This window comes from Schistocerca piceifrons, chromosome 4 (assembly GCF_021461385.2).
Source record: "Schistocerca piceifrons isolate TAMUIC-IGC-003096 chromosome 4, iqSchPice1.1, whole genome shotgun sequence".
NCBI lineage: Eukaryota > Metazoa > Arthropoda > Insecta > Orthoptera > Acrididae > Schistocerca > Schistocerca piceifrons.
The window spans coordinates 305,306,138-305,330,656 of NC_060141.1; the positions used below are offsets into that span (position 1 = coordinate 305,306,138).

Genomic DNA, 24,519 nt, shown 5'->3' on the forward strand with positions numbered 1-24,519 from the left:
TTCTTTCGACGGTTTATCTTTGAAGGGAGCGAGGGGAAACACTAAGAAAGTAAGGCACCGTATTTCTTTTCGAAAGCAATGCTACGAATGCGAAACGTTACGTATGTATTATTTGAAGTCTCCTGAGTGAGCACGCCGAGATTCCGTCAGTTCCGACAGATAGAGTAGCCGCAGGACACTTTCAAAATTGCGTCTGTAGTGGTGTACGTTACAAGCAACTAACCGTCATTGAATTTCTCACAGTAGTAAATGAAAATGTGGGGAAGGACAGTTAATCTCTGGGGCCTGAAGATGGCAAAATGAATTGCCAAAACTGGTTGCTTTCAGAACGAAATAAAATATCTTAAAGTGTACGGTTGCTGATAAAATTTATTGAAATTGAAAAGTACAGTTAGTCGCTGGTCACGGAGGGTGAGGTCATGAGAAGGCGGTTCGGTGGAGCTGGAGGACTTGCAGCGGTCGGGGATACCATTCACGGCTGTCACAACTGACATGTTGCAGCGAGTTGATGTCATTCGCCACTAAAGGATGCCATCTGTGGAAGATATTTTGAAGACAATGAGGAGGTGATTCACACAGTGACGCACTGGCTCCGCCACCAGGAGAAGGATTGGTGCCGATAGGACATACACACCTTGTTTCGCGCTGGAGGAAGGCCATAGAAGGGCGTAATTCTCATTACGTTCAATAAAGAATCGTTGAAGAAAAAAGATTCGGTGCATTACTTTCTGGGCAAACCTAGTATATGTTACAAAAAATACCCAAAACCAGACAGTATCTCAATATGTGGCTAAGGTATCACACATGAAGATGATAGCAGTGAAGTGTGTTTCTGACGAATAGGATCAATTTAATATCCAGTTCACTACTAACGCATCTAAAATAAACTGAGATATTTTCATATACTTGGAATGACCATTGTGCAGTCCATGAAGCCTTTCAATATTGATACGTGACGAAGAATTAGTACGTAAGACAAAATAAAGGAAATAAAAAACAAATAAATATTCTCTTACCCATTCATAGAGAACATTAACATAGATATTTTTGTCACGTAAGAATACAGTTATCACTTTCGGACAACACTGTTGGTACAGGCGAGTGTGTGTGTGTGTGTGTGTGTGTGTGTGTGTGTGTGTGTGTGTGTGCGTGGGCGCGTGTGCATGCGCGTGTGTGTGGGTGGGCACGCGCGGGGGCACTTCCATATGCGTGTGTGCGCATGTGCTTCTTAGTGTTTTAGTAGTTCCAGTTTTGAGCAGTGACCATTTCACAAATCATGTAGCAAATGAACAACTCTCGATAGGAGCTCTTAATATATCCACTATTCCCGTCATACATGCTTCATTTTTACAGCTACGGTGTCTGTTGTTTGCCTTTTAAATACTTTATTAATACTAGTTAGTGTTGTGTGTGCAAGTACTAAAATCCAATTTTAATAAGTTTGGCAACATATCACCATTTTAATAGAGTTAGTTATTCTTTAATATGTTTGTTCCGAGGATCAAAGCTGCACCTTTCGTTCTCTTGTGGAATAGGTCAGTTTTAGAAATATGTTGACTATTTATATGATTGTAATCGGTCATTGTTTCGTACACATTTGTATTTCAAATTTGTTTAATTGTAACTTAAACTCTTTTGGAAGTAAAACAGAGCTCTCCCTATGTCTTCTCAAAACGAAAAAAAAAGAGTCAAACAATTTATTTCTAAGGACGAGTCACCCCAGAACATTAAACCATATGACGTTAGTAAACGAAGATATTAAACTTAAACAGACGTTTTCGCATTTCCTTCTCCGTAAGTCAAAAGCTACGGAGTCTATCTGTTTTATAAGATTTGTAACATGCGATTTTCAGTTTAAATTCTTATCAATATAATCGCTTAATAATTTCGAATATTCTGTTTCATTATCTGATTTGCCCTCACGCTTTAATTCTAATAATGTAATCAGGTCTCCGTGTGACTGCTACGGTCACAGGTTCGAATCCTGCCTCGGGCATGGATGTGTGTAATGTCCTTAGGTTAGTTAGGTTTAAGTAGTTCTAAGTAATAGGGAACTGATGACCTCAGATGTTAAGTCCCATAGTGCTCAGAGCAATTTAAACCATGATTTTGTAATCAGTTCTTGTGCAGTACTAAATTTCATGTATTATTGTTATTAGTGACTGCTCATTTGCAGAGAAACAGCTATTAATTTCCAAGAAAAAGGAAAAAAGTGTAAAAGTTTCTCCGTTAGGCTTCACTATAACAATTGTGATTACAGAGATATGTAAACAGGCAGGATAAGGCGCTGCGGTCGGCAACGCCTGTGTAAGACATCAAGTGCAGGGTGCAGTTATTAGATCGGTTACTGTTGCTGCAATGGCAGGTTATCATGATTTAAGCGAGTTTGAACGTGGTGTTATAGTCGGTGCACAAGCTATGGGACACAGCATCTCCGAGGTAGCGATCAAGGGGGAACTTTCTCGTACGACCATTTCACGAGTGTACCGTGAATTTCACGAATCCGGTAATACATTAAATCTCCGATATCGCTGCGGCTGAAACAGATCCTTCAATAACGGGACCCACGACAATCGAAGAGAATCGTTCGGCGTGACAGAAGTGCAACCCTTCCACAGATTATTGCACATTTCAATGCTGGTGCATCAACAAGTGTCAGCGTGCAAACTATTCAACGAAACATCATCGATATGGGCTTCCGAAGCCAAAGGTCTACTCGTGTACCCTTGATGACGAAGCCTCTACTGGGCCTGTCAACACTGACATTGTACTGCTGATGACTGAAAACATGTTGGCTGGTCGGACGAGTCTCGTTTCAGATTGTATCGAGCGGATGGACGTGTACTGATATGGAGACAGCCTCATGAACTGTTCAAGCTGGTGGAGGGTCTGTACTGGTGTGCGGCGCGCGCAGTTGGAGTGATATGGGACCCCTATACATCCAGATAGGACTCCGACAGATGACACGTAGGTAAGGATCCTGTCTGATCACCTGCATCCATACATGTCCATTGGACAGTCCGACAGACTCGGGCAATTCCATCAGGACAATGCGACATCCCACACGTCCTGAATTGCTACAGAGTGAATCCAGGAACACTCTTCTGATTTTAAACACTTCCGCTGGCCACCATATTCCCCAGACTTGAACATTATTGAGCGTATCTGGAATGCCTTGCAACGTGCTGTTCAGAAGACATCTCCACCCACTCGTACTCTTACGGATTTAGGAGAGCTCTGCAACATTCATGGTATCAGTTCCCTCTAGCATTACTTCAGACATTATTCGAGTCTATGCTATGTCATGCTGCGGCACTTTTGCGTGCTCGCAGGGGCTCTAGATGATATTAAGCAGGTGTACCTGCTTCTTGGCTCGTCAGTATATATGAAAACGACCTTTTCAAGGTGACTAACAAGGTTTATGGTAAAATATAGGCTGCAGTATTGGAATATCTTATTATTTTCTGCAGGTAAGATAGTTCCACTTCTTACATTAAAACACACGCTTTTTGAGAGAAGCCATCAATTGAGCCGTGGCGCCTGGTATAAATTCTGCTTTCGATAAGGTCGCGCTCTTTGGTTTTCAGCTGTTCGAGTCAGCTAGGTAGCGCGCCGCGGCGGCAAGAGCGTTGGGACGAGTACGGGGGGAAGAGGGAGAGAGTGGACACGAAGTGAGTAAAGACAGAGTGCTCCTCCGTAAGGCTGCGCGGTTGGCTTTGTCGTTTGCTTGGTCGTAATGTGATGTGCCGGGGCTCGTGGTGGTCATGCAGTTGTGCATTCTTCAGCGTTACCATGGAACATAGTTTGGTTCCATCTTTGCCTTGGTCAATGATTTACTTCTTGGCTAACTGGAGAGGCAAGCGTTTCGTAATGGCAAGTTGGCAGATTATGTGTGGGCAACTACTCACTCCATGTTTTGCAGTTGCTTCTGCATTTACTTGTGGTACTGTTCATTGTGTGATTCATAGAGTAGCTTTTCAGCTTCTTTTAAAAAGGAAGAAAAGGAAAAATAAAAAATTTGCAGCTCACTTCCTTTTGGGTGTTATTTTAGCTGCCTGTTGAGCTAGCATAAACTTCATCTTGATCAGAAAGAATCTCTTTCTGTCTTATTGAGAGTAAACTGTGAGCTGCCATTTTCCTTTTTTTTCTGATATTAAAACTTCCGTTAGCTTTAGTTGTTTTCTTCCGAGAGCCGCTAAGAGTCGCTGCGTGTTGGAGCACGGTCCAGTTAGGTGTTCAACGCTTTGGAAATGTGTTTGTTTGTGCCCGCCCGTGTATTGGGTGGTTGTAAGCATGAAAACTGTAAACAATTTTGATATTAGAAGTATCAGGCCTGTATGTGCATTTGGCTATTTGAAAGAAGTTTATTTCAGTTTAGATGTTTGAGTTCCTCTGAAGCCTAGTGCTAGGTCGTAGCCCTAATATTATTAGAGTGTTTGTTTTGAGTACATAATTTTGATTAGCAAGCCATCACATGGAGCATATTTATGTATTACATGAAATCGCTCTCACTCGCTTATTGTGGCGCTAAGGCGACACATTTTTAAAGTACGCTACAATTGTACATATTATTTGCTGATAAGTATAATTCCTAACAGACTGACGGTCCAGCTAGTACTTAGGCCAAGACTGATGAATATATTTTTCTCTTAATTTGGCCTTTAAGGTTGTTAATGAACTATTGTCACATTAATGATCAAAGTTAGGGAGTAAATTTTGAAGCTGATCACTTTCCATCATATGTTGCTTATTTTAATCGACTTTCTTGAAACCTGCCCATTCTATCCTCTATTTCGTATCGAATCTAGTATTGAATAATTCTTCTATATTAACTAATAGTCTTTTTACTGTACTAGAGGTGCTCCTCGGCGTACATTTGTTATTAGAGGCTTGATAAGGATTGTACTGTTGCTGTGCTTTGGCCTGTCTCAGAAATGAGTTTTGTTTTGCAATCACAGCTGGTGTTCAGTGGTATCGGCCAGTTTAGACCAGCATTTTAATGTTTGGGTACAGCCAGAAAATCTACTGGAAGGGTCAGTTAGCATTTCAAGAATTTTAGTTTGCGCATATTCTGCAGATTAGTATTTTTGGACAGCTCTGTTGGCACAATTAAAGAAGGATTAAGTGTTTTTCTAGCTTAAAGACTCGTAATCGTAGGACTGTTTCTGTGATTCTTTCATTTATTTGAACCTTAAAGGCTGCTTTAATCCATGGATTCTTTAACAATGTATATTTATTTTACTGAGGCTTCATGCTGGCAGGTATTTTCGATGTAATTTGGAGCTGTTCTAAATTTGACAGCATCTGTTGTTCAATTGCACAGTAAAGGAAAAGGAATTTTTTTAACTTTATAAACTTTAAAAATTTTATTGGCTGTGGTCCAGGAACCGTACGCTATTTAATTACAAAACGTATACACAGCCACTTCGGTTGCACAAAATTTTGTCAGTTGACCACAGTTTCGATTGCACTAGGGCAATCTTGATCCAAATAAAAAGTTACATAGACTACATGTAATCACATCATGGTTTAAAACGTCTGAGTAAAAGTGCTCTCGTCAAACAAAATGTCATATATTTTATTCCTGTGAAATTCTGTTTGATGGTAGCATTTTTCCTCAGACGTTTTAAATCATGGTGTGATTACATTGGCTGAGTGGTTCTAGGCGCTTCATTCCTGAACCGCGCTGCTGCTACGGTCGCAGGTTCGATTCCTGCCTCAGACATAGATGTGTGTGATGTACTTAGGTTTGTTCGGTTTAAGTAGTTCTATGTCAACGGGCTGATGACCTCAGATGTCCCATAGTGCTTAGAATCATATGAACCATTTTTTAGTGATTACATGCATTCGATGTGTTTTTTTTATTCTGATGAAGATTGCCCTAGTGCCATCGAAACCGTGGTCATTTGACAAATTTTTTTGGCAACCGACGTGGGTGTATATACTTTCTGTAATTTTTAACTTTTAGACCATATTGGTTATTGTTAGTGCTCATAAATTGTGAGTGTGAAATAATAGGTTGTTCCTTTTAATAATGAATGTTGTTTTAAATTACCCGAGATCCAGCCCTTCCATTCAAACGCTTTTTCTGGCGCTTACTTAGAAGCAGTTACGAGGCTCATCAGCTAAGTAACTTCACTATAGCTTACGTGACATTTCATACAACAAGATATTGATAATTTAATTACAGAATATTAAAAATATCTAATAAATTCTTAATGATGTAGTAGACATGTGTAGGGGATATTAAAGTACAAAAGGCATTGGGATGACTAGAGGCTCCATAGAGCGGCCAGGAAATGTATTGGAGCGAGTAGCTTGGAAACAAAATAGCACGCCAGGAAGAATACGAGGACAGGACAGAGCGCGCAGGCGCAGGGCTGCCGCGACTCACCTGCGACGTGGACGGCGATGCTGTTGGTGATGCCCCGCGGCGTGGCGCACGTGTAGACACCCGTGTCCTGCGGCTTGCTGTAGTAGATGGACAGCCGGTACTTCCACTCGCGCTCCTCCGCCGCTATCGCCCAACCTGGCAACAGGTACCACACCCCTCATGGCGCTGTTACGCAACTACAACAAGCAGTAATCACTTATTGCTAATGAAGCTACATCTCGCGTTATACCACCAGCATCATCAACATGTTCTCGGTGGATAGTGGTTTGTGCTCGTGGAATAACAGCCGCTAATGGGAAAGGATGTCCATTTGTAATCTTGGTATTTTGTAGGGGGTCAAGTTTCCGCAGCCTTATTCCAAAAAAGTAAAGGACTCGGAAGGGCAGTTGAACGAAATGGGCAATATCTTGAATTTAGGGCACAAGATGAACATCAACAAAAGCAAAACGAGGATAATGGAATGGGTCGAATTAAATCAGATGAGCTGAGGGAATGAGGTTAGGAAATTAGACACTTAAAGTAATAAATGAGTTTTGGTATTTGGGAAGAAAAATAAAGGATGATGGTCGAAGTAGGGAGAGTATAAAGTGTAGACTGGTAATGACAAGAAAAGCGTTTCTGTAGAAGAGATATTTGTTAAAATCTAGTATAGATATGTCAGGAAACCCTTTCTAAAAGTATTTTTGTGGAGCGTAGCCATGTATGGAAGTGGAAAATGGGAAATAAACAGTTTAGACAAGACGAGAATAGAAGCTACATAATACTGAAGATTAGGTGGGTAGGTGGGTAGAATTGGGGAGAAGAGGAATATGTGGTTCAATTTGACTAGAAGAAGGGATCGGTTGGTAGGACGCGTTCTGAGGCATCGGTGGGTCACCAGTTTAGCAGTGGAGCGAAGCTTGGGAAGGGGGAGGGGAGTTAAAGTCGTAGAGGGACACCAAGAGATGAAAAGAGTATGCATATGCAGACGGAAGTAGGTTGCAGCAGTTACTCGGCGTAAAAGACGCTTGCAGACGATAGAGTAGCACGGAGAGCTGTATCAAACCAGTCTTTCCACTTAAAACCGCAACAACAACAACATTCCAGAGAACTGGTATTGGAGCAGTGTGGCTCCCTGATGGGAAAAAGTTGTTTGGATTCCCAGGATTTGCCTCACAACCAAGGAAAACCTCCTGTAAAACTTGGTTTCATCTGGGGACTGGGATAGTTTTTTATTTATTTTTTTCTGGAGAAGAGCAAATAAATATGAATGCTAGATGTGCGTACGGTAGTCAGATCGATATTAAAATAACAGTGTGTTTCGTGTAGGCCTGTATGCCTCCTTTTGTTTTCTTTAAATTGTGTTTAGTGGTTACAAATTTAGTTACTGGCAGCGGAAATTACACTCCCGGAAATTGAAATAAGAACACCGTGAATTCATTGTCCCAGGAAGGGGAAACTTTATTGACACATTCCTGGGGTCTGATACATCACATGATCACACTGACGGAACCACAGGCACATAGACACAGGCAACAGAGCATGCACAATGTCGGCACTAGTACAGTGTATATCCACCTTTCGCAGCAATGCAGGCTGCTATTCTCCCATGGAGACGATCGTAGAGATGCTGGATGTAGTCCTGTGGAACGGCTTGCCATGCCATTTCCACCTGGCGCCTCAGTTGGACCAGCGTTCGTGCTGGACGTGCAGACCGCGTGAGACGACGCTTCATCCAGTCCCAAACATGCTCAATGGCGGACAGATCCGGAGATCTTGCTGGCCAGGGTAGTTGACTTACACCTTCTAGAGCACGTTGGGTGGCACGGGATACATGCGGACGTGCATTGTCCTGTTGGAACAGCACGTTCCCTTGCCGGTCTAGGAATGGTAGAACGATGGGTTCGATGACGGTTTGGATGTACCGTGCACTATTCAGTGTCCCCTCGACGATCACCAGTGGTGTACGGCCAGTGTAGGAGATCGCTCCCCACACCATGATGCCGGGTGTTGGCCCTGTGTGCCTCGGTCGTATGCAGTCCTGATTGTGGCGCTCACCTGCACGGCGCCAAACACGCATCCGACCATCATTGACACCAAGGCAGAAACGACTCTCATCGCTGAAGACGACACGTCTCCATTCGTCCCTCCATTCACGCCTGTCGCGACACCACTGGAGGCGGGCTGCACGATGTTGGGGCGTGAGCGGAAGACGGCCTAACGGTGTGCGGGACCGTAGCCCAGCTTCATGGAGACGGTTGCGAATGGTCCTTGCCGATACCCCAGGAGCAACAGTGTCCCTAATTTGCTGGGAAGTGGCGGTGCGGTCCCCTACGGCACTGCGTAGGATCCTATGGTCTTGGCGTGCATCCGTGCGTCGCTGCGGTCCGGTCCCAGGTCGACGGGCACGTGTACCTTCCGCCGACCACTGGCGACAACATCGATGTACTGTGGAGACCTCACGCCCCACGTGTTGAGCAATTCGGCGGTACGTCCACCCGGCCTCCCGCATGCCCACTGTACGCCCTCGCTCGAAGTCCGTCAACTGCACATACGGTTCACATCCACACTGTCGCGGCATGCTACCAGTGTTAAAGACTGCGATGGAGCTCCATATGCCACGGCAAACTGGCTGACACTGACGGCGGCGGTGCACAAATGCTGCGCAGCTAGCGCCATTCGACGGCCAACACCGCGGTTCCTGGTGTGTCCGCTGTGCCGTGCGTGTGATCATTGCTTGTACAGCCCTCTCGCAGTGTCCAGAGCAAGTATGGTGGGTCTGAAACACCGGTGTCAATGTGTTCTTTTTTCCATTTCCAGGAGTGTATTTTGATAGGTCTGAAGAACTCACATACACGTAAACAGAGAATGATTAACAGCTGTTATTGTGTGCCTAGTACCCATCCCTTACCCTAACTCCAGCTTAAAAAAAATTTGATGCTCATGGCTATATAATAGATAATAAAACGTACATGACTCATATTCAACAGTTTTTAAGAACAACATTTGCAGTGTTGGAGTTATTGTTTATTAGAATACAATATCGACCCTAACAACGTCCAGAACGCCCTCACACTCGACATTACAGTTATGGTGGCTATGCCTCGATTAAACTGCACCAAAGCAATAACATAAATCACGTTACTGTGGAGGCATTGTCTTTGTAGACAACGAAGTGAATTCAGCTGGAACAGAAGTAGGTTTACAACGTAGCCCGTAGATGTTTGTGAACAGAGAAAATAAGTATAATTGAAAATATCTTCACATCAAAAACGAAACTGATAGAATTTAGAGTGTTTCAACTACTTAGAGGGAAAACAGTAACTGTCAACAAAGTAGTAGTGCAAGTTAACAGATCTCTATAGCTCCATGTTCTTAATCATCTTCCATTCCAAAAAAATCACTACGTTGACTGCAAACAGCAAAGCATAACTTATTTTAAAATGATATTGGTGCAATTTTATCATTAAATCGTGAACTTATGGCTAATAACTGGTAGCATAGGGCACTCTTCAGATATTAGGTGTTTCCTGATTGCGTAATACAATTTAAAATTAGAATATACAGGGTTTTCCTAAATGAACTCTGCAACTCTGATCGCATATATTTCAGGAATAGAGACAGGTAAAAAAGTGCGGTTTGCTACACAATGTTTACAAACATCTAAACTCTTAACAGCAATTTTACACACATCAATGTCTGTGCTATCTGCAGTTTGCTTTATAACTAAGCGATAATCCAGTTCCACCTACGACCGGCCTAGTATGTCCTCATAATGTGTGCAATTGCTGCTCCGAAGCGAACTCGCAGTTCGTGCAGGACCCACACCGGGGTCTGGTAGACAACATCCTTCCGAAAGCCCCAAATAAAATTATCTAATGGGGTTATACGACGTTTTCCAGTGAATCTGGAGATGTCTTATACAAGGTAAAAAGCGTCATAGGTGGATAAATAAAATAATAAATCCAGTTTTTGAACCAAGGCTGTTTGTTCTTTCATACTAATGAGGCCATGTGACGACAGCCTGGAGCGGTTGGGGGGGGGGGGGGGGGCAGGGAATGGATCTCATCTGCCAGTTCGTCGACATGGAAGTGTGCCGTCGACAGCCTTCCTAATGATTGAGGCCCAGTGACAAGGGGAGCCATCCTGCTGCAGTACGATGACAGCTTGCAGTTATTCAACCAGTAGAAATTCAAACTGTTCGACCATGTTCAGATAATCAGTCGAGGTTATTCGCGCGCCTGGAAATGAAGACGATTCTACTATACCGTCATGAAGCAGACAACGCCACATGTTTACCTTTGGATGTCGCGCACGATTTTCACGCTAAAGTAGGGGTTCTAGGAATGTAAGAGACTACAGTGTGTCGGTTTGTTTTCCTGGACGCATAAGTGGAAGCCTTGTGTGTGTACGTCGCCTTTTTCAGATAATTTGGATCATCGTCGATGCATCTCAGGTGGCGTCATTAGATTGAAGCTCATGCAGCAGCTGCAGCTTGTAGGCATGAAGCTTCAGTGTCTTGTGCAGCACCAAGTGAACCGAGGTTGGTGGTAGCTTCGGCTGTTGAGACGCCTTACCGAGTGATATGGGTAGGTTCCTGGCCCTGTTGCACCCTTCCGACATCTACATCACCCGTGCTCGGACGCATGGAACCTGTCCTCTTCATGACAGTTCGGTATTCCTTAACCTTGTATAACACTCTCCGATGGTAGGACGTGATGATGAAGAAAAGAAAAAAAGAAAAAAAAAGAAAAAGCTTCAGGTGAGTGTGAACACTACGCCGCAAACCGCACCTTCCTACCCACACCCGTTTCTGAAACGGCGATCAGAGTTGTACAGATCATTTTTTAACACCCTGTATATTCTTTCACTCTTACTTTGTATGACTATGGCTATTTTTGGCGTTGTATCAATGTTTATTGATGATGCAAAGAACAAATATTAAAGAGAAAGTAGAAGGAAGTTCCAGAATGGAACATGAGGAGAATGAGATAGTGGATGGACGAAGAAAGAGAAAGACACGTAGAAAGAGAGAGAAGCAATAATGTTTTTATCTTTGGCGTTTTATTACTTACATAAAAGGTCATGATGCGAGTAGAAACTACAGCAATTGTAGAATTGTAGTATGCACTTGGACTAATGAAAACTACATTTTGTAAGTAGTGGAAGATGAACACTACTTAAACTAAACACAGTATTGGAAGTATCAGTATTGTTGTATGGATCGTATTACTGAGAACAGTAGCTGGATACAAATTACTTGACAGAGAGAAAAATGAATATATCTGGAAAGATTTAAGCTTATTTTATTTCAATGAAGAGAATGAACTATATAAACTAACAAAGAGTATTCAATAACAATGAAAGAAATCGGAACATCGAAGTCACTGCTGAAGTATAAGCTCTAAAACGAAAGAAGAAAAATGGGTTGCTGAGGATTAAATGTACGTAGCGAAATACTGGAGGAGGTTCTTGTTGCTGATCTGGAAGATGATGTGGTGAAAATCCTTCACGTCCCCTACGGTCTTACTGATATATTGCTAAATTTAGAAACAGTAATATGTTTTTAGTGTTAAAACAACAAAATGAAACAAAGACATCAAAATGAAGGTGGGCAAAACTATAGGGTGTTTCAATGGGATTGGTTCCATTATGGAGATAGAACTTGGAGAAAATATTTACCTTACGTATATATTTATGCTTTTGCTTACAAAAGCAAGTATAATATTTTAAAAGGGTACATATTTTACGTGTATGCATTTAAGGGGTTGCACAAAAAATTTGAAAATGAAAAAAAAAAAACACACTGCCAAGCATAATACGGTGTAGCAAACCAGTTTCCTGACGTTTCAGAGTGGATAAATACAGGTCCTGTGGGTTTTGAAGGGACTCTTGTACCATTCATCCCACAAAATATTGACAAGATCAGGTAACGATGAAGGAAGTGCATAGCGATCACGCACCCTTCTCTCGAAAGCAGTGCTGAGGCTTGGCGAATGTCTTGGCCAGGAGAGATGCGAAAATTCATCCTCGTGCTCACGAAACCAGTCCGGAACGATGCGAGTTGTGTCAAAAAGTGGCCTTGTTGTCTTGGGACATAGTATCACCGTACATTAGATCGCCCTGATCAGCCGAAATAGTCACATAATCTTTGGCAGTAATGCAACCATACACACTAATCATGGGGCTATATAGATGCAGATAGTGCTAGACTCATATGCGCCGGCCGCTGTGGCTGAGCGGTTCTAGACACTTCAGTCTGGAACCGCGCGACAGCTATGTTCGCTGGTTCCAGTCCTGCCTCAGGTATGGATCTGTGTGATGTCCTTGGGTTATTTAGGTTTAAGTAGTTCTAAGTTCTAGCGGACTGACGACTTCAGATGTTAAGTCCCATAGTGCTCAGAGCCCTGTTGAACACATAACCACTTGAAAAGGCCCTGGTGGCTAAAAGCGATCGCGCTGTTAGAAGGTGAACTTGCAGCTGAGTACCACAATTTAGGATACACTGAACCATCCAAAATGTTGCAGAAAAAGAAACTTCTTGAAACACTATGTACCTTGTACATGATCCACAATTCTTATTGTCAATTTTTTCGCAGATTTCGTGCATTCAGTTTGGATTCTGGAGATATGTAGGAACACGCGAAACAGTATAGACCCTACGACTTAAATTAGAAGATGGATTAAGGAAAGGCAAAGTTATTTTTACAGAATATGTATATTTAGAGAAGTGTTGATAATGTTAACTGGAATAGTGTCTTTGAAATTCTGAAGGTAGCAGGGTTAAAATACAGGGAACGAAAAGCTATTTACACCTTGAACAGGAACCTGACGGCAGTTGTAACAGTCGAGGGGCACGTAAAGGAGGCAGTGGCTGAGTTGGGGGTGAGATTTAGTTGTAGCCTATCCCTGACGTTATTCAGTCTGTTCATTGAACAAGCAGTGAAGGAAACCAAAGAAAAAGTTGTAGTAGGAATTAAAGATCAAGAAAAAGAAATAAAACCGTTGAGGTTTGAAGGTAACATTGTAATTTGTCCGAGAAAGCAAAGGACTTGGAAGAGCAGTTGAACACAATGGACAATGTCTTGAAAGGAGGATATAAGACGAACATCAACAAAAGCAAAACGGGGATAATGGAATCTGGTCGAATTAAATCAAGTGATGCTGAGGGAATTAGATTAGGAAAGGAGACTGAGTAGTAGATGCGTTTTGTTATTTGGAGAGCAAACTAACTAATGGCCGAAGTGGACAGGATATAAAATTTAGACTAGCAATGAGAAGAAAAACGTTTCTGAGGATACGAAATTTGTTAATATTAAATTTAGACTTAAGTGTCAGGAAGTCCGTTCTGAAGATATTTTTCTGAAGCGCAGTCATGTATGGAACTGAAAAATGGACGATAAACAGTTTAGATAAGAAGAGATTAGAAACTTTCGAAATGTGTTGCTACAGAAGAAATCTGAATATTCGACGGGTAGATCATTTTACTGATAAGAAAAAACTGAACAGGACTAGGGAGAAAAGAAATTCGTGGTCAACTTGACTAAGAGAAGGGATAGGTTGATAGGATACATTTTGAGACATCAGGAGATCACCAGGTTAGTATTTGTTGGGAGAATGGGGAGTGTAAATTGTAAAGGAAACCCAAGAGGATAATAAAGTTAGCAGGTTCAGGAGAATGAAGGCTGCAGTAATTATTCGGATTTAAAGAGGCTTGCACAGGGTAGAGTAACAGTGAGAGCTGCATTAAACCAGCCTTCCGACTGAAGACCACAAAGTAACACCTGCATTCAGAGTACGCCCCAGCGAGTAGTCTACCTACTGGAGGAGGAGCCAGCGGGGCTACCTGTGAGGTACTGCCGGAACGTCGGCGTCCACGTCCACTCGGGGTTGCCGAGCTTCCGCGAGAAGAGGCACTCGAGGTGCAGCGTCGTGCCCGGGAAGACCGCCACCGCGCCAGACGGCTCCATCGAGGCCGCTCCCGCTGGTGTCTTCACCAGGATCGTCGGCGGCGCGTACTCTGCAATCACCAAACCACACATCACGGATTTTCTAAAAGGAATCACCTCCCAGAAGTCACTCGGGACGAATGCTTCTCTATATTAACAACCTTGATATGAAATATCATTGTTGAAAAACTCTGCACGTAGCAATTATTACGTAAGTCAAATACACAGCCCGAAGTTTCTTAGCCGTGCTCGCCCCAGTTTTCCGTCGCGTCCAAAGAATATCGATAGCTGCAGCCCTTCTTTTCATGTCTTTGGGCGTTGCCTAGCGACTAGATCACGCGGTCCCATGAGGTGGCTGGCCGATGCACAGTCGCGCTCTTATTTAAGCCTGTGCTCTGGCCGGCTTGTGGAGGCAGCTGAATTGATTGACTGGCGGAGCTCGATGCTTTTGGAGAGCCGCGTTGCCCGCGCCGTATACTCTGTGGCGATGTACTTCTGACAACAGAAGAAATGGCGGCTTGCTCCGTGTTCGTTGCTGTCAGTCAGGGATTTGGTGTCGACCAGCCTGGAACCTTACATCCTTGAGACGCCAACAGCAGCATGAAATTACCTTATTTTCTCGGAGCGGTGCAAATGTTAATGGTAAGCGTCGCTTTTGACATTAAGTGAAAGGTTCGGATAAATTCTAGTGTCTGATTCTACTCGTCGGCTTTGAGCAATGTCGTCATAAGTAAAGCAAAAACGGTACGTATGGGCAATCTATGAAAGCAACGGATCATGTTCGCAAACAAACGAATGTAGCAAGCGATAAAATTACAATCACATTCACGCAGTTATTTACTTAGTCATGAGTCATGTCGACATGAACTGAAGATAACGAAAATAATTGAGAACAAGAATTAAAAACAAATTTTCATCTCTGGTCAGAAGTATTCTCGTAATTTATGCGACTAGAAAATCACAGAGAATCTTTAAATTGCATTACGGTAAAGTGCATGGTGAAGTCATATTGCTATAAAATAAGTGTTAATTTTATCGAATCTAACGGGAGAAGCACAGGAAAGTGGGAGTTTTGGGAGGGGTGAATCCAAAATGTATCAGAAAAACTGGAAGATTAAATGAATTACAACGTTTACGTAACAGTTGCACAAAATGTGGAGAAGCGACACACTAAATTCTAAATGATTAGAGAATACATGATAAACGAATATTTACAAAAAATAAAGAACATTGGAATCGATAACTAGAATTGGCATATGCAAGTAAATTCCAGTCACAGATTCCAACCGCTCCATAATTCACATGTAAATTATTTTTGCAGTTGTATGAACTGAAACGTAATACTATTTCTACATCTGTAACTGGTCTCTAAAACTACTGCGATGTACAACAAAAATTGGAATCGTTAACAAGGACTGAGCTAATACTTTGGTCGATTCTAGCTACCGATTCCAAATTATTAATTTTTTGCAGTACTTCAGAGAGCAATTAAGAATGCAGAAATCATATTAGCCTACATTTTAGTGCCCACACGCGCTGAGGAAACGAAGTAATTAATGAAGCATCGAATGGCTGGAATGGGTAACTGGAATTGACCTATATAGGAGGTTAGTTCTAGTTGCCGATTATAACTTTTGGATGGTTCATAATTTTGGACATTTATGCAGAAAATCTGTGGACTATGTTTTTGTAGAATTTGTAAATTTCTTATTGATCTCAGAGCTACTCCGAAAAATTAATAAAGATTGTGGGTATAGTTTCCAAATTTTTCTCTTTTTCGTAGTAATGAAGATAGTAATACCATGTGTAGAAATCCTGTAACACTTTAGTGCACAGACTTGTTGTAAAAAGATCTAAATAATGAACCGTGGAATAGTTGGACTCGGTAAGTGGAATTAACGTATATGGGTCAGTTCCAGTTACCGATTCCAGTAATTATTAGACCCACTTTTTGTCAGTGTTCGTTACTTGTGCACTCGTCCCGTTAGATTTAACGATTAGTATTAAAAGTTAACGCTAATTCAAAATATTAATTACTTCATGACTCCCTATACTGTACTGGATTTAAAAGTTCTCTCTGCTTCTCTTAATCGCATAAATTACAATAATAATTTATTTCAGACATGTGTATCTCTCTTTTTCCGTTCTTATTTCTTTTCGTTACCTTTAATTCTTGACGGTATAATTTGTGGCCAAGTAATTAATCAGGTGAACTGTGTTTGTAATTTTATGGTATGCTATATTCGTTTCAGATGCTTTCAAAGACTGCAATTATGTAGAGTTTCTGTCTTAGGTATGACGTCATTGCTCGAAGCCGACGAGTGGAATCGGACACTAGAATTGACCCAAGCGTTCTGTCCGTTTCTCGGTTTATTCCTTTTCGGCTTCTTGGTCACGTGGGCATTGTGCTACCTGGCCATAATGTATGGCCGCTCACGTTGTGAAATGTTTTTCTGCTGTGCTTGTTGGAACCACGCGTGAGTCGTTGAGAGACTGTCCAATTATGTAAATCTCATGGTGAGCGCAGAGAGTGATCGACTATCATGATTTATGTAACGTCTGGTTTTTTATGAGATTTGTGTGATGTGTCCACAAGTAACAATTTTTATTTAATTTCTGTTTTTAAATCTCCTGTAAAGGACGCCATTGCCGCGATAGCTATCCCCTATGAAAGGTCTATTGTCTTTTGTGTATCAAGTGTCCCTATTTCTCTTAGAGTGTTACTCTTTTATTTAACGTCCGATAGTAGTAAATTAGTGGACGGCTGTCATTTTCTGTTTCAGAAGTGCGCCAAGCTGGTACTGGTGCTATCTGCGCGTAGGACATGTGATGTTGCATTCATATTCTTCTATTACGTGTAATGCTACTACAGGGCGGTTGTTAGGACCTGTGTCGGTATGTCGACCGATGATGGATATTTACCAAAATTTCGCTACTAAAACCTGCTTCATTTTGTTTTCACCTTTTTTAAAAATAGATACTTTAAGTTATTTAATATACTAGCTTTTGAGAGTAGCAAGTGTATTAATGAAGTTAGTTATGTTCCAGGCGATATTTAGTATTATCATCATCATCAGAGGATGTTACATGCATGATACCGTATTCTGTCTGTGCCAAATTAGTGTTATTCATTTTCACGAGGCATTTTGATGTGCTGAAACACATTAGCTCATTAGGTACGTCTCTTCATCGATTTGTTTAACTGCCGAGCTGAGTAAATGATACATCAAGTTATAATTGTGTGATTGCTTGTTTTACTTTATCCATTTCGCTTAAGATGGTAGTTGTGCTATAAACTGACCGTGTTTGTGTGCTCTCTTTGTTTATGGTGTAAGCTTTTAGGCATTCCCTTGTATAACATTCTAATGTTTTACTTCTTGATTGACTAGAAGTTCTTGTGGGCTGGTGCGTCTAATTCTGTTATTAAGTTGCTACGAAACGTTTCGCCTTCACCATCTCTAATTCTGTTGCCAAAATTTTATGAATTTTACTGTTCATGGGTGCTTTTTTCATTCATATTTGTTCCTGTTAACGTAAATATTTTACATTTGAACTTCGTCATGGTTAAATCTGATAAATTTCTAACACCGATTCCATTGTGCTTTCTGTAAAGGCGAAAACTGAGGAACTGTGGGTAGTATGTACATCCAAGTAAACTGTATTGGAACATTTTCAATTTAATTTCCTCTTTCTCGCTATTTCTGATGCATTGTAGTTTACAGTTAAAGAAAATTGCAAATAAAAAAAATTTTAATCACTTTTCTTAAATGTGTGCCTGTCCTCACTTGTTTATGTTGTCAGTTTGTCGAACTTTGTTGTCAGTTTCTGAGTTGTTAATCAAGTGGATATTCAGGAGTTAAGAGTACGCTAACATACTTTCTTCTCCTCACTTGACGTTAACCATTTCAGACCTGAATTTCTTCTGGAGTAATGAAAAAGAATGCGCTGATGCTCTTAGGTGGTTTTTAATGATTTTACAGGTAAGGGTTAGATAAATATATGCACCAGTTTTTAAAATATAGCTCGTATACCATTATGTGCACTGAATCTCAATCAACACTGAAATCATTGTAGACCACAAAACTGTTTTTATATTGTGCAGCCCTCACACAAAGCGTACTTCATTTACTAACATTGCAGCGTTGTTTCACACACAAAGCGGCCGTTGCGATACAGCCGTTCGTATTACAGGCAGATATATAGGCTTCGGAATAGCGTGCTGGCTGTGGTGTTGTACAACATAGGAAGCACAAACTGTATAGAAGGGGATCTTCCTGTCCCTACAGTCTAACGGGTTCTTTACCCGCAAAATACCAAACAGAATCGGTCGGGACTTCCAAGTTCCACCAGTAAATTAAGTGTTAAGTAATCTTTATTTGCGCTACCGACCAATACGTGAAGGTTTTATTTCTGATCCGTATTGCGGTTGCATTCCAATCAAGAAGAACTGAGAAGATGAGTAACATAGAAGTAGATATCCTCGGTGCAGCAAAGCAGCTTAAATCACTTAATAAAGGCAAGGCCTCCGGCCCATATTGTGTAACAGTCACGTTCCTTTCAGAGTACGCTGATACAAGAGCTCCATATTTAGCAATTATATACAACCGCTCGCTCATAGGAAGTTTAAAATTGCTCAAATCGCACCAATACCCAACAAGGGAAATAGGAGTAATCCGCTGAATTACAGGCCCAAATCAGTAACGTCGATTTGCAGTAAGGTTTTGGAACATATACTGTGTTACAACATGAAGTACCTCGAAGAAAACGGTTTATTAACACATAGTCAGCACGGATTCAGAAAACATAGTTCCTGTGAAACACAAGTCTTTATAATCATGAAGTAATGAGTGCTATCGACAGGGGATGGCAAATTGATTCCATATTTTTAGATTTCCAGAAGGCTTTCGACACCGTTCCTCATAAGTGTCTTCTAAACAAACTGCGTGCCTATGAAACTGGGTGCCTCAGTTGTGCGACTGGATTCGTTATTTCCTGTCAGAAAGTTGACAGTTCGTAGTAATGGACGGGAAGTCATCGAGTAAAACAGAAGTAATATCCGGCGTTCTCCAAGGAAGTGATGTTGGACCTATATCGTTCCTGATCTACACACATCAAAAAAAGTTTTGCATCACCTCGGTGCCGAGACTTCCGGAAACTGTACAGACAATTGGAATAGAGATCAACATAAACACCATTTCTGCCCTTTTTACTCCTCGTGTAAACCACACATTGCATGTTGTACCACCCTACAGGGAGACCTTCAGAGCTGGTAGTCCCATTGCTGTACACACCAGTACCTCTGTTACCCAGTAGCACGTCCTCTTGCATTGATGCATGGGCCGGCCTGAATGACCGAGCGGTTCTAGGCGCTACAGTCTGGACCACGCGACCGCTACGGTCGCAGGTTCGAATCCTGCCTCGGGCATGGATGTGTGTGATGTCCTTAGGTTGGTTAGGTTTAAGTAGTTCTAAGCTCTAGGGGACTGATGACCTAAGCAGTTAAGTCCCATACTGCTCAGAGCCATTTGAACCATTTGTGTATGCTTTATTCGTCGTGGCAAACTATCCACAAGGTCATAAAGGCACTGTTGGTCCAGATTGTCCCACTCCTCAATGGCGATACGGCGTAGATCTCTAAGAGTGGTTGGTGGGTCACGTCGTCCATAAACAGCTCTTTTCATCCATCCCAGGCATGTTCTGTAGGGTTTATGTCTGCAGAACATGCTGGCCACTATAGTCTAGCGATGTCGTTATCCTGAAGGAAGTCATTCACAAGATGTGCACGATGCCTCGCCAATATGCTGCCGATATGGTTGCACTATCAGTCGGAGGTTGACATTCACGTCTCGTACAGCCGCTACGGCGCCTTCCATGACCACCGGTGGCGTACGTCGGCACCACAAAATACCACACCGAAACAGCAGGGAACCTCCACCTTTCTGCACTCGCTGGACAGTGTGTCTAAGGCGTTCAGCCTGGCCGGGCTGCCTCCAAACACGTGTCCAACGATTCTATGTCGGTGAAGAGAACGTGATGCCAATCCTGAGCGGTCCACACAGCATAACAGCATGTTGTTGGGGTTGTTAGGCCCATCTGTACCGCACTGCATGCTATCGTGGTTGCAATGATGGACCTCGGCATGGAGGTCGGTAGTGAAGTTGCGCATCTTGCAGCCTGTTGCGCACAGTTTGATTGTAGCACGACGTGCTGTGGCTGCACGAAATGCATTATTCAACATGGTGGCGTTGCTGTCAGGTTCCTCCGAGCCATAATCCGTAGGTAGCAAACATCGACTGCAGTAGTATCCACTGAGCGGCCTGAGCGAGGCATTTCACCGACATTCCTAGGTTGGGGCGGGGTTTTGTTGTTTTGAGGGAGGAGACCAGACAGCGAGGTCATTGGTCTCATCTTAGGGAATTACGGGGAAGGAAGCCGGTCATGCCCTTTCGAAGGAACCACCCCGGCATTTGCCTGGTGCGATTTAGGGATTTCACGACAAACTTAAATCAGGAGGGCCGGACGGGGGATTAAACTGTCGTCCTCCCGAGTGCGAGACCAGTGTGCTAGCCACTGCGCCACCTTGCTCGTTAGTTCCTGTCTCTCTGTATCTTCTCCACGTCTGAACAGCATCACTTTGGTTCACTCCTAGACGCCTGGAAACTTCCGTCGTTGAGAGCCCTTCCTGACACAAAGTAACAGATGTCATTGGATAGACCGTCCCACCAAGGTTTTAGTTCACAATTGCAGGTGCCCAGTGTGGGAACTGGTTATGAAGCAGCAAACATCATCGACACAAATCATCCAGTAAGGCGCGAAAGCTGCCCGCTTTGCATAACTGTTGATCAGGTTGCTTATCTGCTAGCGCGAGCTAATTCGATGGGACAGCATGGGTGGAGAGGAGCAGAGGATTAACAATTAAACTGAAGATAGTACAACCTATAAGTGCATGCTGTAATTACATGAATTCTACTACAAACCACTAGCAGACTTACGTTTAACAGTGCGACACTTATGCATAACAGTAACATGGAGCGAATTCCAACTGATTCTCCGATAACCATCGTGAGACACATACACTCCTGGAAATGGAAAAAAGAACACATTGACACCGGTGTGTCAGACCCACCATACTTGCTCCGGACACTGCGAGAGGGCTGTACAAGCAATGATCACACGCACGGCACAGCGGACACACCAGGAACTGCGGTGTTGGCCGTCGAATGGCGCTAGCTGCGCAGCATTTGTGCACCGCCGCCGTCAGTGTCAGCCAGTTTGCCGTGGCATACGGATCTCCATCGCAGTCTTTAACACTGGTAGCATGCCGCGACAGCGTGGACGTGAACCGTATGTGCAGTTGACGGACTTTGAGCGAGGGCGTATAGTGTGCATGCGGGAGGCCGGGTGGACGTACCGCCGAATTGCTCAACACGTGGAGCGTGAGGTCTCCACAGTACATCGATGTTGTCGCCAGTGGTCGGCGGAAGGTGCACGTGCCCGTCGACCTGGGACCGGACCGCAGCGACGCACGGATGCACGCCAAGACCGTAGGATCCTACGCAGTGCCGTAGGGGACCGCACCGCCACTTCCCAGCAAATTAGGGACACTGTTACTCCTGGGGTATCGGCGAGGACCATTCGCAACCGTCTCCATGAAGCTGGGCTACGGTCCCGCACACCGTTAGGCCGTCTTCCGCTCACGCCCCAACATCGTGCAGCCCGCCTCCAGTGGTGTCGCGACAGGCGTGAATGGAGGGACGAATGGAGACGTGTCGTCTTCAGCGATGAGAGTCGCTTCTGCCTTGGTGCCAATGATGGTCGTATGCGTGTTTGGCGCCGTGCAGGTGAGCGCCACAATCAGGACTGCATACGACCGAGGCACACAGGGCCAACACCCGGCATCATGGTGTGGGGAGCGATCTCCTACACTGGCCGTACACCACTGGTGATCGTCGAGGGGACACTGAATAGTGCACGGTACATCCAAACCGTCATCGAACCCATCATTCTACCATTCCTAGACCGGCAAGGGAACTTGCTGTTCCAACAGGACAATGCACGTCCGCATGTATCCCGTGCCACCCAACGTGCTGTAGAAGGTGTAAGTCAACTACCCTGGCCAGCAAGATCTCCGGATCTGTCCCCCATTGAGCATGTTTGGGACTGGATGAAGCGTCGTCTCACGCGGTCTGCACGTCCAGCACGAACGCTGGTCCAACTGAGGCGCCAGGTGGAAATGGCATGGCAAGCCGTTCCACAGGACTACATCCAGCATCTCTACTATCGTCTCCATGGGAGAATAGCAGCCTGCATTGCTGCGAAAGGTGGATATACACTGTACTAGTGCCGACATTGCGCATGCTCTGTTGCCTGTGTCTATGTGCCTGTGGTTCTGTCAGTGTGATCATGTGATGTATCTGACCCCAGGAATGTGTCAATAAAGTTTCCCCTTCCTGGGACAATGAATTCACGGTGTTCTTATTTCAATTTCCAGGAGTGTACGTCTCAGTGGTAATGAAAACGTTAACTTACTGTTAAAACTAGTTAACTGAACGTCGGGATCCGTTAAATAAGAAGCGAAGCAGCTGAGGGAAAATCACATTCTCGTTATATCAACATTTCATTTGTGAATAAATAGCCTAACAGTTGAGGGAAGTTGCATACTCAGCATTTCAATAAATCTGTAGGTACATTCTGCTGCATCTTGTAAGTGTGCCTCCTCTAGGAGTCATCAAGCTGATTTCGGCTGGTGATAAATGTCATGTCGTTATGCAAAGTTTATACAGAGTTTACCCAGACAATACCGTTCATTGTGTGTATCACGCGGCGCCCAGGACCGACAATAGAGGTCGATCTGTAACTCGTTACAAAACACCGGCGTTTGAAGTGGAGTTCTCCATTTCTTCTGGACAGTAGCCTCTCGAATCAATAAAGTCACCAGACGTTTGAATGGCTCGATGCCCTCAACACGAATTCCTTCTGCGTAGCAAGCTCTTCATCTGTGAGTAACACTTACAACATACGTTCTCAGTCATTTGCTAGATTTATTCCAGTATACAAATATGTCTTCCTCTACAGTTTCTACCCTCCACAGCTCCCTCTAGTACCATGGAAATCATTCAGTGATGTCTTAACAGGTACGTGCCATCCTGTTCCTTCTTCTTGTCAATGTTTTCCATGTATTTCTTCCCTCGCCGGTACTGCCGAGAACCTCCTCCTTCCTTACATTATCAGTCCACCTAATTTTCAGCATTCTTCTGTAGCACCAAATCCGAAATTCTTTGATCCTCTTATGTTCCGGATTTTCCCACACTCCATTTTCACTACCATTCATTGCTGTGCTCCAAACGTTCATTCTCAGAAATTTCTTTCTCAAATTAAGACCTACGTTCGATACTAGTGGAATTTCTTTGGCCTGGTAAGCTCGTTTGCCAGTGCTACTCTGCTTTTTAAGTCCTCTTTGCTCCGCCCGTCGAGTGCTATTTCGCGGCCGAGGAAGCAGAATTCCTAAACTTCGTGTACTTTGTGATCCCCAATTCTGGTTTTAAGTGTCTTGCTGTTCGCATTTCCGCTACTTCTCAATGTTTTCGTCCTTCTTCGATTTACTCTCAGTTAATACTGTACTCATTAGACTGCTCATTCCACTCAAAGTATCTTGTAATTGCTCTTCAATTTCACTGACTATGTCATCATCGAATCTTAACATTGATATTCTTACGCCTTGAGTTTTAATCCCACTCTTGAAACTTAAAATTGTTTCCGTCATTGCTTCTTCGACGTTTAGATTGAATATCAGGGGCAAAAGATTACATTCGCGGCCTACATTTCTTTTTAATCCGTGCATTTCGTTCTTGGTAGTCCTCTCTTATTATTGCCTCTTGGCATTCTACGTTAAGTATATTACCCGTCTTTCCCTATGGCTTTTTTCAGTTTTTCTCGGTACTCTAAACATCTGCTACCATTTTAAATTGTTCACTGCTTTTTTCAAGTCAACAGATTCTATGAACTTGACTTGATTTTTCTCTAGTCTTGCTTCCATTATCAACCGCAACATCACGATTGCATCGTTGCTGCCTTTACACTTGATAAGTCCAAGCTGATCGTCAATATTCTTTTCCATACTTCTGTATAATATTCTTGGTAGCAAATTGAATTCATGAGCTGTTCAGCTGTATGTGCGATACTGTCTTACTTGTCGTC

The 24,519-nt window shown here is 43.2% G+C and overlaps 1 protein-coding gene across 1 annotated transcript in view; it reads right to left on the reverse strand.

The window, feature by feature from the left end:
* Positions 1 to 24,519, reverse strand: part of LOC124795808 (locomotion-related protein Hikaru genki-like) — a gene marked incomplete at its 5' end in the record, with an annotated part of 321,671 nt that overhangs the window by 157,041 nt on the left and 140,111 nt on the right. The window contains 2 exons of the mRNA XM_047259889.1: positions 6,395 to 6,529; positions 14,220 to 14,393. Coding sequence (XP_047115845.1) covers positions 6,395 to 6,529; positions 14,220 to 14,393 — 309 coding nt within the window. The remainder of the gene's footprint in view (positions 1 to 6,394; positions 6,530 to 14,219; positions 14,394 to 24,519) is intronic.